The 12240-nt window shown below is 64.1% G+C and overlaps 1 protein-coding gene across 2 annotated transcripts in view; it reads right to left on the reverse strand.

Moving 5' to 3' along the window:
* Nucleotides 1-41: 41 nt before the first annotated feature.
* Nucleotides 42-12240, reverse strand: part of PIEZO1 (piezo type mechanosensitive ion channel component 1) — a 97548-nt gene continuing 85349 nt past the window's right edge. For both annotated transcript variants that reach the window (XM_039502737.1, XM_039502738.1), the window contains 17 exons: nucleotides 12102-12214; nucleotides 11616-11819; nucleotides 10664-10922; nucleotides 10268-10456; nucleotides 9179-9554; nucleotides 8796-8898; nucleotides 8360-8507; nucleotides 7952-8166; nucleotides 7348-7506; nucleotides 6907-7054; nucleotides 4636-4824; nucleotides 4087-4179; nucleotides 3239-3411; nucleotides 3027-3149; nucleotides 2367-2446; nucleotides 1749-1947; nucleotides 42-1137 (listed from right to left, as the gene is read on the reverse strand). In XM_039502737.1, coding sequence (XP_039358671.1) covers nucleotides 888-1137; nucleotides 1749-1947; nucleotides 2367-2446; nucleotides 3027-3149; nucleotides 3239-3411; nucleotides 4087-4179; nucleotides 4636-4824; nucleotides 6907-7054; nucleotides 7348-7506; nucleotides 7952-8166; nucleotides 8360-8507; nucleotides 8796-8898; nucleotides 9179-9554; nucleotides 10268-10456; nucleotides 10664-10922; nucleotides 11616-11819; nucleotides 12102-12214 — 3021 coding nt within the window. In that variant the 3' untranslated portion in view covers nucleotides 42-887. The remainder of the gene's footprint in view (nucleotides 1138-1748; nucleotides 1948-2366; nucleotides 2447-3026; nucleotides 3150-3238; nucleotides 3412-4086; nucleotides 4180-4635; nucleotides 4825-6906; nucleotides 7055-7347; nucleotides 7507-7951; nucleotides 8167-8359; nucleotides 8508-8795; nucleotides 8899-9178; nucleotides 9555-10267; nucleotides 10457-10663; nucleotides 10923-11615; nucleotides 11820-12101; nucleotides 12215-12240) is intronic.

Consider the following 12240-nt stretch of genomic DNA (forward strand, 5'->3'; position numbering starts at 1 on the left):
TGAATTTAAAAAAACCTACAGTCCAGCTGGAGCGAGCCCAGCCCCTCCCCCCACCCGCCCCCGGAGTGCCTGGGGGCCGAACCAGTCCTGGGGCAAGCGGAGCTCCCTGTGCTGGGCTGTCTGCTAGCACAGGGAGCAGTGGCTGCAGTAGCATGTCCCACGCCCTCTGCAGGCAGGGCAAGAGGAGCAGCAAGCCCAGCACCGCCAGGGGGGTGTCAGGCCAGTGGGACCCTCTGCTTGCACCCATGGGTGCTGGCCAGCGCTGTGCTGGGGGGGGGGAGGTATTGCTTTGGAGTGTTAGTGCAGCCGCACTCAGGGGCAGGCCAAGGGGGCAGCTGGGCCAGGCTTTGCCTGCAGTGGGGTTGGGAGCGACTGCGGCCAGCTGGCTTGGATCCTCCCGCTGCAGGAGGGGGAGCCCATCTCCCTCCCAGGCAGGCACAGCCGCTGAATGGGCTCCAGCGTGCACCCCCCCTGCTCTCAGGGGTGCTAACAGCCTGGCAGCAGCAGGGCTGGAAGGCACTGAGGTGGGGTGGGGGCAGGAGCGTGTCCCCACCCCGCTGAGGCGGGGGGAGCAGGACTCCTGGGGAGGGGGGTCTTCACCCAGCTGCCTTTAAAGGACTCACTAGTTGTAAAGCAGTTAAACTTCCTTTTAAAAAGCACAAGTCCAGCCTGCCCCAGCTGCCCCCTCCCCCCCACGGGTGGCGCTGGGCACAGCTCAGACCCCCAGGCGGGGGGGGACCCCGTGGCGGCCAGGGGAAGGGGCTGGTGGATCGCCTGGAGCGCTCGGCCCGGGGCTCTCCAGCTGGGCTGGCTTAAGGCCTCAGTTGTGACGTTCCAGGGATTGGAGGGGGCCTGCAGCAGCAGCCATGGCCCCGGGTGGTTCCCTGCTACTCCTTCTCCCGCGTCCACTTGATCATGGTCTCGGGCGAGCGGTAGAGGAAGATGAGCTTGGCGTAGAGCTCCTCCTCCAGCTCCAGCTCGCCCGTCTCGCGCACCAGGAAGATGTCCTGGCACAGCTTGAGGATGCGATCGACACACGGCAGCTCCTCAAACATGATGGAGTGCGAGATCTCGCTGAAAAAGCCCCGCACGAACTTGCCGATCACCAGCACGATGGACACATAGAGGCCCATGATCCTGCAATGGGGCAAGGGCGGCAGGGTCAGCCCTTCCCTGCCCCCTAGCACCGCGTTGGGGGCAGAGCCCTTCCCTGCAGCTGCTGGGCCCTGTGCTGAGAGCAGGCTCAGGCCCTGCTGCCTCGGGCCTGGTTCCAAGCGACGGGGCCGGCTGGACTCCCGTTGGGAAGCCAGCGAGCTCCAGGAGGCCACCCCGAGCGCACTGCTGTGCTCCTTGGGGTGAGGGATGGGGGGCACCGGGAGCAGGAGGCCGAGCTCTGCTGCCAGCATGGCCGTTTGGACCACGGTAGGGGACAGGCCAGGGAGTCCCCCCAGAAAGGCCTGCAGGCGGCAGGGAGTCATGCCCCACTGAGCCCAGGGGCTTCCCGGGGCCAGTATGCCCCGCTCATACTGCAGAGGGGGGCACCCTCCCTGCCTTGTACCAGCAAGCCCAGGGGTTGCCCTTATACTGCAGAGGGGGCACCCTGCCCATCTCCCCTCCTCCCCCCTGTACAACAGAGCCCTGGCTGATCTCCCCTGCCCTGCCCCCATGCAGCACCCCAAGGCTGCTATCCCTCCCCTCCCCACCCTGCAGAGCCCCGGGCTGGTTGTAGAAGGGGCCCTGGCACTCACCCGTAGCCGGCCAGGAAGCCCAGGCTGGGTGGGCTGACCTTGTCGTTGAAGATCACCATGGGCAGGATGTTGCAGGCCTGCTGCTGGCACTCGCTCAGCCGCACCACCCACCACTCCAGGAAGCTGTCGTTGCTGCCCCCGGTGCCCACGCGCTCCCGCTTCAGCTGCACCTCCACGCCCAGGTAGCTCCTCTCCTCCTCTGTGGGAGAGGGGGGGGTCAGGGCTGGGGGCTCGCCCCCCACTCCAGCCAGGTGGGACACCTCCCCCAGCACCCACCTGGCTGGCTTCCCGGGCACAGCCCAGCCACCCCCCAAAGCGGCTCCTGCTGGGCCATGCCCCCGGCAACCTCATCCCACAGTTCCTCTGCCAGGCCCGGCCCTGCAGCAGCACCCCCGTGGCCTGGCAGCCCAGCAGCTGGAGAGGCAAAGGGGGCCATTTTCCCCTTGGCTGCCCCCCTCTGAGGAACTGAGGCCCCAACGCTGCCAGCAGCACAGAGACTGGGGACACCCGTCACCCTAGAAACCAGGGGCTGAGCCCCTGCTCCCTGGCACCCTAGGGCAAGTTCCTCCCCACACCAAGCAGCCCCAGCCCCCACGGCTCAGACTCCAGCCCGCTCACCTGGCAGCAGCTGCTTGACGGGGTTGGCCTCTGGGCCGTTGGGCGCACGGATGTACGTGGGGAAGAGATGGGGGACTTGCCTGCAACACAAAGGGGGGTGAGGGGAGCCATGCCAAGCGTTCCTGCACCTCTTGGGGTGGCCAGGCCCTGGGGGGAGCTGGGCACAGGGTGACGGCTGGGGGGCTGTCAGATGGCTCGCACGGCGCCATTTCCTGCTCCCTGACAGGCCATTCCCTCCGTTCCCTCCCGGCTGCGCTGTGGGGATGGGCCCCCAGGCCTCGCTGGACCCAGCCAGAACCTGCCTTTCATGGTATTCACCCCGAGTCACCTGGGACTCCACCCCACCCCAGTCACTCCACTCAGAGTCCTGTAGCTGACTCTGACCTGCCCCCCATTGTCGGGCCCAGGGCCAACCCCCCACTCCCCAGAGCCCTGCAGGGAGAAGCTATTCCTCCCCTGACCCCCGTGAGGTGGGGCCCCAACGGCCCTGGCACTCCACTGCACCGGCACCGCTGCTGGGCGGCCGTGTGATGCCCTGGCACCCCTGCCACTGGGCAGCCGATGCTTCATCGCAGGGCGGGAAGGGGATAATCGGAGGCTTCCAGCCCCTCCTCTGCTCCCCCCGGTCTGTCCCTGGGGCGGGGCGGTGCCCGCACTCACACGGGGGCGTCCCTGGTTCCCTGCAGCAGGTTGGCGAGCTCGGTGCGGACGGGGGTGCCCGGCTGCAGGTCGGTGGTGTGCTTGTCGAAGGTGTGCTCCACGGTGCCACCCTTGCCCAGGTCCCTGCCAGGAGAGAGGGGAAGCAGGGTGAGCTTGGAGCAGGGCGCAGGCCCTGGGGGCGGCAGGGCCCCCCGCCTGGTCCTGGCCAGTACCTCTGGAAGGTCCAGGTGAGCCGCAGCGTGATGTCCGACGAGCCGTTCAGCAGCTCCCGCCGCATCTGCTCGCGGCTGGGGGGGCTGATGCTCCAGAGCGAGCCCGAGCTGCCCTCGATGCGCGCTGTGACGATGTCCTCGTAGCCGTACAGCGTGATGAACTGCATGGCCACCTGCCAGGGCGAGAGAGGTCAGGGCCCCCGGCCCAGCCACGCTCCCCGCCCCACAGCCCCACCCCAGACACAGCCCCTCACTGACACTGGGGGTGGGGAGAAGACCCCACCCGACAGCCCTGCCCCAGCCAAGGCCCCCACCCGACAGCCCAGCCCCCGGGGGCGGGGAGGGACCGTCAGGGCGGGAGTGTGGGGCAGGGCCCCTGCCTGACAGCCCCACCCCTCACTGACACTGCCCAAAAGCCCTGCCCCAGCCCCCCCCATCACTGACACCGGGAGTGGGGAGTGACCATCAGGGTGGGAGTGTGGGGAGAGCGCACAGGCCCCTGGGCTGGAGCAGTCGCTGCCTGTGTGCACGTTAGGGACAGGCAGGCGTGGGTGCGACTCCCGCTGGGTGCAAAGGGGGCAGGCTGTGGCCTGGCAGCAGGAGCAGGGCATGGGCAGCCAGCACAGGCAGCAGCCCCGCTCCCCACTGGGTCCAGCCCACGCCCATGGGTACCTCCCAGCATGGCCCCTCTGTGGGAGAGGAGGGGTGAGCATGAGCACTGCCAGCCCCTCCCCAGCCCCCCACACTCACCCCCCCTTCCAGCCCCCTGGGAGCCAGGATCTGCCCCTCACCCCCACCCCACGGCTCCGCCCGGCCACGCCCCCCACGGCTGGGGGTGGGCCGCTTACCGGCTGCCTTTCAAACTGGTTGGTGAGCGCCTCGTAGTCCTGGGGCGTGAAGGGCTGGATGGACTGCTGCTGGGCGCTCATGGTGAAGAGTGGCTGCGAGGCAGCGGGGAAGGGGAGCCGGGGTTAGGCAGGGGAGCGGGCGGGGACAGGGCAGCCAGGCAGCAGCACCAGCCTCCCCCTGCCGCGCTGCACCCACTGGCAACCCCTGGGGCAAGGCTGAGCAGGAGCTGCAGCCCCATCCGGCCGAGGGTCTCGAAGCATCCTGCGGACCCTGCGTGCCCAGGGTTACGGGGGGCAGGCACAGCCAGGGAACCCAAGAGTCCGGGCCCTTACCCTGATACCTGCCCTCCCTGCAGCGAGGGGTGCACAGGCCAGGCCTCCCCGACTCCCTATCCCGCCACGGGGGAGTCTGAGGCCAAACCCAGAACAGTTCCCAGCCCCGCTCCCTCTCGCCACCGGGCAGCCAGAGCTGAGCAGGGCCCCGGCACCGCCCTGGTGGCGATCAGAGCTCCCCCCCGTGGGACGCCCGGGGCCTGGCCTGGCCATTACCTCGTAGCCCCCCAGCTGGAGGGTGACAGTGACGTCGATGGGGTGGTTGACCACCCCCACCACGGAGCGCACCAGCGACATGAAGAGCAGTGGGAACCAGATGATGCAGATGAGGAAGAGGATGATAAGGCCGCCCATGCCGTACTTGACAATCTTCTTCTTCTTCTGGCCCTTGGGCTGGGGGTATTTCTGTGGGGAGAGGGCGGGCTCAGCTCGGGGCCAGTGGGGCTCCCAGCAGGCACTGGCCAGGCCTGGGAAGGGACAGACCCCCTCTGGCGCCCCGCCCCGGCGAGATGGCTGCGCTAATGGCTCACGGCCTTTCCCACCCTCCGGGGGACGAGGATCACGCTCAGTTAAAACCTGAGTGACTGGGGTGCACATGGTCTAGTCCCCCCCCCCCCCCCCGGCGCGGAGACCCCTCAATCCCAGCCCCCGGCCCCCGTTATTCGACCCTGGGCTCCTTGCAACGCAGCTCAGCTGATGCCCAAGCCCCAATCCACAGCCTCCTGCTCTGCCAGTCCTAGACTCCGCCAAGCAGGGCCGCCAGCTAAATCAGATATGCCAGGGACTGAGCTGAGATCCTCAAACTCGTTTCACTTGTCCTGGAACTCAGAAAGAGCCTGCTACACCACCCAGCCCCCTGCCCTACCCAGCTCACCCACCCCACCCTGTCCCTAATACCCTTTCAGCTTCAAGTCCCCAGGCCTGGGCATAAGAATGGCCAGACTGGGTCAGACCAAAGGTCCATCTAGCCCAGTAGCCTGTCTTCTGACAGTGACCAGTGCCAGATGTTTCAGAGGGAATGAACAGAACAGGGCAATTATCAAGTGATCCCTGTCGTCCACTCCCAGCTTCTGGCAAATAGAGGCCCAAGGATACCCAGAGTGTGGGATCTCTGAGCGTCTTGGCTAATAGCCATTGATGGACCTATCCTCCATAAGCTTATCTAGTTCTTTTTTTTAAGCCCTGTTATAGTCTTGGCCTTCACAACATCCTCTGGCAAGGAGTTCCACAGGTTGACTGTGCGTTGTGTGAAGAAATCCTTCCTTTTGTTTGTTTTAAACTTGCTGCCTATTAATTTTGTTGGGTGACCCCTGGTACTTGTGTTATGTGAAGGGGTAAATAACACTTCCTGATTCACTTTCTCCACACCAATCATGATTTTATAGACCTCAATCATACCCCCTGTTAGTCGTCTCTTTTCCAAGCTGAACAGCCCCCGTCTTTTTAATCTCTCCTCCCCATGGAAGCTGTTCCAGACCCCTCATCATTTTCGTTGCCCTTCTCTGTACCTTTTCCAGTTCTAACATAGCTTGTTTGACTGCCACTGCACATTGAGTGAATGTTTTCAGAGAACTAGTCACAATGACTCCAAGATCTTTCTTGAGCGGTAACAGCTAATTTATGTACCGTTGGGATTATTTTTCCAGTGTGCATGACTTGGTCCGTAACATGTGGTGACATGGTCCCAGTCAATACAGGGATAGTTGAAATCCCCCAGGATCACTGGGTTTTCTGATTTCGTAGCCTCTCAAATCTCCCTGAGCATGTCACAATCCCCATCACCACCCTGGCCAGGTGGTTGGCAGTACCTTCTGACTGCTATGCTCTGATCACGCAGGCATGGAATTCCCAGCCTCAGAGATCCTAAGGGACGGTTTGATTCATTTAAGATTTTTACCGTATTGACTCTGCTTTCCCACACAGCGCCACTCCCCCACTAGGGCGATCTACTCTGTCATTCCGCTATTACTGCGCCTCATTGATTATCACCGTTCCGCCAAGTGTCTGGCATTCCTATTCGATCAATAGCCTCATTTCATGCCAGCCGTCCTAGATCAAGGCTGCCAGTATTTGTAGAGAAGCACTTGTACATTGTGTCACTATTCAGCTGCTTGCCTTCCTGTGTTATATTTAAATGAGACTCTTGGATATTTGACTGTACCTCACTAGCTCCTCCCTGGACGTTACTAGCTTCTTTCCTGTCCTATTTCCCAGGATACAGAGTTCCCCTTCAATGATTTCACCCCTATGGGATGTGTCTCCCTGAACCGTGTGCTCCTCCACACCTGTCGGCTTAGTTTAGAAAACCCTCTCTGACATTTGTAGCTATACACGCCAGCAGTCTGGCTCCACTTGGGTTTAGGGGGAGCCCATCCTTCCTGCCTAGGTTCCTCCTTTCCCAAAAGGCGGGGCGAGCATGCCAGGTCTCCGTTTCCAGCACGGCATGGTGCAGGGCGGCGGGAGGGCAGCAGGGATGGGGAGCCCTACCTTCTCAGTCTCCCGGCTGCACTTGATGATGAAGATGTTGGCGTAAATGTCCTCCACGCACATCCAGTTGGAGAGGGACAGGGTGGTGTCGGTCCAGACCCAGTCCATCACGGCCCGCAGCTCCACTAGGAAGGGCACCAGGCGAAACCTGTCGTGGGCAAGGGGAGAGTGAGCGGTCACCGGCTGCACCCTGGTCCGCCCTGACTGCCCCTCCCCAGGATCTCCTGCTCAGGGGCAGCCCTGGGGTCCTGGCCACATGCCAGGCTGGTCCATCCCATTCTACCTCCCCCAGGGTCCTGGGAAGCACCCCTTGGGTACAGGATCCTTCTTCACTCCTGTCCCTGGCATCGGTGCTGTACAGTCCCTGGGGAGTGAGGCTCAGGGGCAGGGGGGCCGGGGTGGAGCCCACCCTGGCTGAGATCAAAGGCAGGTCCCCGTTACCCTTGGAAGAGGAAGAGGTTGAGGTGGTTGTATTTCTTGGTCAGGAAGTTGCCCAGGATGCGAGTTGGGTAGCCGCAGCGGATCTGATAGGCCGACAGAGCGAAATAGATGCACTTCACGAAGTACCACAGCTGGGCTACTGTGTTCAGGCTGAACATCCTGCAGGGGCAGAGCCGGGGGGAGAGACGTCAGCGAGACGGGGAGGCCGGCAGATGTCAGGGCAATTTGTGCATCACTACAGTTCTCAGCTCCCGCCTGGCCGGGCCAGAGCCCGTACAGCCTGCGCATGAAGGGGCTGTGTAATGAACAATTCGCACTGAGCGCGTACGTCCTGCCTGCAGATGCTCCTCTGTCTAGCTGCACCCCCCCAGGGAATGACCTGCCCAAGGAAACCAATGGCAAGATGGGACTAGAACCCAGACATCCTGACTCCCTAGAACCTGGATTTGACCACAGGGCCACCCTCCCCTCTGGAACTACGAGGGTCTGGGCTGGGAGTCTGGAGCAGAGCGCTGGGCAGTGCCCTCGTCTTCTGGCCCGCCGGGCCTGGGCTGGAGCGAGTGAGGTGCCCGACGGCTGCCCCACCTCCCTGAGGCCGCACTACCTTTCGGTGACCGCTGGCAGGATGAAGAACATCCAGAGGTGGATGCCGAAGACCAGGATGACCTGGAAGATGAGCTTGCCCAGCACGGTCTTGCGGAGGTAGAGGGCTCGGTCGACGACCATGGTGGAGAACTGGATGAGCAGCATGACTAGGAAGGCCTCTGGCACCTGGTCGTCCGACAGCGAGGAGGTGATGTCGGCAGCGGCCGAGTGTTTCTGGGGGAAGAAGAGGGATGGGCCGTTACAGGGCACAAGGCCTAGCCGTGGGCCCCGCTGGGCAGCGCAGGCGCCAGCCCCGCAGGGAGGCTGGAGCAGGTTAGCGAGGCGGGGGTCTGGCCCAGAGCAGTGGGCGCTGCAGGTCCCCGGGGGAGTGGCCAGCCCAGCAGCCCAGCCCTGGGGCCCGGCTTACCCCAAAGGCCCAGAAGCCGAAGATGATGATGATGAAGTCGACCACGTCTGCCAGGAACATGAGGGCGTAGACGTCAGTAGCAGCCTGATACTTGGTGTGCAGGATGGCGCAGAAGAAGCCCCGCAGTGGCTGGTAGATGTTCTGTGCCCTGAAAGTAGGCGAGGAACTCAGCCCGGTTGGGCTGCTCAGCCAGGGCACCCCCGGATCCCCCAGGCAGCTGAGGGGCAGGGCCCTGCCCCCCGGGTCCCGCCAGGCAGCCAGGGACCCGCCAGCAGCCATCCAGCAAATCAAATGCTTGGTTCATAGAAGTGGGCATCTCCTCCGGTCCCGCACCTGACAAATCTCTGGGGAGGGGGTGGCGGGGACAGGGTCAGGGTGTGCGGTGGTGGCAGGCTCGGAGGCTGGGTCCCTCCAGCTGAGGGTTGGGGTCACTTACACAGCCAGGAGGCAGAGCTTGACTCTTAGCCCAGCAGCCTTCAGCTTCTCCCGGGCTGGGCTGTGCTGCTTCTCTTCCTTCTCCTTCTCCTCCTCTTCCTCCTCTGCCGTTCAGAAATCAAGGGTTAGCCCCCAGCATGCCCGGCCCTGGTGGGCTGGGGGCAGCGAGCACGTGGGCTTCTGCCTCTCGGATGGGTGGGGCGAGAGAGCACTGTGCTCTGCACGGACGGGCACCCCCCAGCCCTCTCTGGCAGCGGGTCCCCACAGTGCCAGGCTTTCTAAGGGGGATCCCAGCAGAGTGGCCCAGCGACCCTGCCAGGGTCCTTAGCGCCCCCCCGCCAGTGGGGACTGTGCTCGCACCCCCGGAGCCCCCCGCCCATGTACCTGCCACTCTTGCTGCCGCCTTCCACTTCTTGGTCCACCTCCTCTTCTCCTTCTTCTTCCGGAAGCGCAGGTGGCTCCCCTTCTCCCCCTCCCCGGCCCCCTTCTCCTGGAGCTGGGGCTCCAGCGCCAGCTCCAGCCCTGCTGCCACCACCTCTGCCTCTGCCCCATTCGCTGCTGGGGGCTCTGCACCGTCCCCCCTGTCCAGCACGGGTGGCGGCTCCGCCCGCTCGGCCTCGCGCTTCTCCTCCTCCGCCCGCTCGGCCTCGCGCTTCTCCTCCTCCGCCCGCTCGGCCTCGCGCTTCTCCTCCTCCGCCCGCTCGGCCTCGCGCTTCCACTTGGCGAAAGCATCCTCCTTGTGATCCCACAGGCCGTAACACTGCAGGGGAAGGGGCACCCAGGGTCAGTGCCAGCCGGCTGGGGCTGGGGGTCGGGATCAGGGCACTGCGGTGCCCAACCTAAAGCTTGGCATGGCGTGTCCAGCTGTGCTATCCCTCACCAGGCGCTTCCCAGGATTCGGAAGCTGAACCCCCTCCAGTGAAACAAGCCCCCCCCCCACGACCTCGGTGTGTTGTCAGAGGCTGGGCACCAGACACCTTCCCCTAGCTAGCACTGTGCCCCATCACCCTCCCGCTTCCTTCCCAAATCACTAACCACTTAAGGTACCACCACTGGCACCTACTGAAATCCGGGGGGTGACACCCCCCTCCGAGCGACTGTCTCCAGCGCCCTAACCTCAGGCAGATGTGCTGGACTGGTTACGCTGGCCTCACTGCTCGAAGATGGCCAGAACCACGAGCGACTGATTTCTGTGCCGAGGTGCCGGGGAGCCATTCAGAGGCTATCTCGGCCCCCACCTGGTCCTATGCCCCCAGGGGTGTACCCCTAGCTTTGGGAAAGGCTGCCACCCCAAATTCCAGCACCCCACCTCTGCTACCAAGCTTCCTAGAGCTTGGTGGACCCAGGGCTAGGGCCGTCCCCTGCCTGGGGCAGTGAATCTCAAGGCCTGGCTGCCAAGAGTTCAGGCAGGTGGCCCCATGGCAGCTCAGCCACAAGCCGTACACATCGGCCCCAACGTCCCCCAGCTCTTACCAGCAGGAGGGAGCGGTGGAAAAACAGAGCCATGAGCTGGACGAGATCAAACTTGAGGTAGCGGTCGCTCTTCTCCAAGCCCAGGATGCGCGGCGGGAAGAAGGGCTTGGCATCGTTCCGCACCAGTGAGGAGTAGCTGTTCCAGGGGAAGAACCCGAACTGGAAGAGGTATTTCACCACCACCATCACCTGCGGAGGGGAGAGGGGATCAGCGGGGAGCCCCAGAGCTCAGCCGCAGCCACACGCCTCACCCCACCGTGCAGCCAGGCAGGACCCAGGGCTCAACAAGCCCTGCCCCAGCCCACCGGGGGGCAGAGCGAAGGCTGGCTTCCCTGCCGGCACATGGCAGCACCCGCATTTCCAGCACCCAGGAGCCAGCCTGGAGCGGGCACCCACCTCGGTGAAGACAATAGCCGTCATCCAGAAGCGCTTGCTGGGCCGCGGGATGGAGAGCATGGCCCACAGGAAGACCAGGATGGGCAGGAAGAGGGAGATGACGGACGCGGACACCATGTTGTTGAGGATGATGATGAAGTAGCAGAGCAGCTCGGAGTGGGCAGCCACGAAGTGGTACAGGGCCAGCAGCAGCCTGAGGAAGCGGTTCTGGGACCGGTAGAACTGCTCCGACTCCTCCAGCTCCTGGAAGTACTTTTGCCTGGGAAGCACAGAGCCAGATGTGGGCTGCTCCTCCTGCCTGCGGGATCAGGGGATACGCTTGCTGCGCCCCAGTGTCACCCTCTAGTGGCTGAGCCCAGCGACTGGATAAGGGGCCTGCTCTGCTACCAGCTAAGGGAAACCCTCTCCCATGGCAGAGGCCTGTGTTTGGGGTCCTGCCCCCCCTGGAGCGAGTGCCATTTACACAGGAGCTGGGTCTTCGTGTACAGGCCTGCTCTGCCTGCCGGGAGCCTAGCAATGCCTTCCCCAGGGATCCCCCCCTCCCCAGCGCCTGCCGCCCTTTCACTGCCCGTCTTTTGGCTCCGGCAAGCTGCACCGGACTCCAGGAGCCCAGAGCAAAGGGCTCCCCTTCTCCCAGGGCCTGGCTGAATCCCTGGGAGATCAATGCACAGACCGAACCGGGTCTCTCACCTCCGCGTGCAGAGCACTGAGCCCCGGGGGTACTGCCTGGAGCTTGGGGGATGGTGGAGCAGCCATGGAGCAGCGACGCAGACACGCATCTGCCACTAGAGGCTGCCATGCACACCGGGGAACCGACAGAGACATCCCGGTGAGCAGGTGGCTGCTGCAGGCTTCGGAGGCAAGGTCCTTCCTCGCCAGAGCCATGCTACTTTGCATGGCTTTCCCACAATGCTTTGCATGGACCCAGCTCTTACTCTGAGCCTTCCGCTACCTGTTGGAGAGCAGCTCGCTGGCCGTTCGGGTCCGGTTCTTGGGATACACCAGGAGCTCCTGAGACCCCTGGATCCTCTCCACATCCTCCTGGGAGACCAGGGCCATTATCTGCTCCTCACTGTGGTAGCCGGTGGTCAGGGGGGAGGTGGTGTCGTCGGTGCCCTCAGCCCCACTGCTGAGAAGGTCTCCTCCGTCGCACCCACTGGGAGGGCAACGAGCACAGGGTCAGGCTCTCCCTGAGCAGCCCCCTGGCCTGGGCGATGCTGAGCTTCAGGGGGGGCAGGGGGAGAGCCATAGTGCTGCCCCCGGTGGTCATGCAGCAGCAGCACAGGTGGCAGGAGGAGAGGAGCAGCAGACCTGGCTGCCATGGGGGAGGGATCACCTGGGGGGCAGAGAGGTGGCCGGAGAGGGCACCAGGCTGCAGAGAAGGAAGCAGAGTAACCCGGCTCCCTACCCAGGCCCCCTAGGCCATCTATGCACCTGCCTTGAAGCCATGCTGTTGTGAGAGTCCACGGTGGCGGCCGCCTGCAGGCCCGTTTCGTCGCCCGGCGCCGGCTGGTACAGGTCGTCCAGGACCCCGCTGTGCACCTCGTCTCCCTGCCAGGGGAACAGCAGCGTCACTC

This window comes from Mauremys reevesii, linkage group 16, assembly GCF_016161935.1.
Source record: "Mauremys reevesii isolate NIE-2019 linkage group 16, ASM1616193v1, whole genome shotgun sequence".
In the NCBI taxonomy this organism is placed as follows: domain Eukaryota; kingdom Metazoa; phylum Chordata; order Testudines; family Geoemydidae; genus Mauremys; species Mauremys reevesii.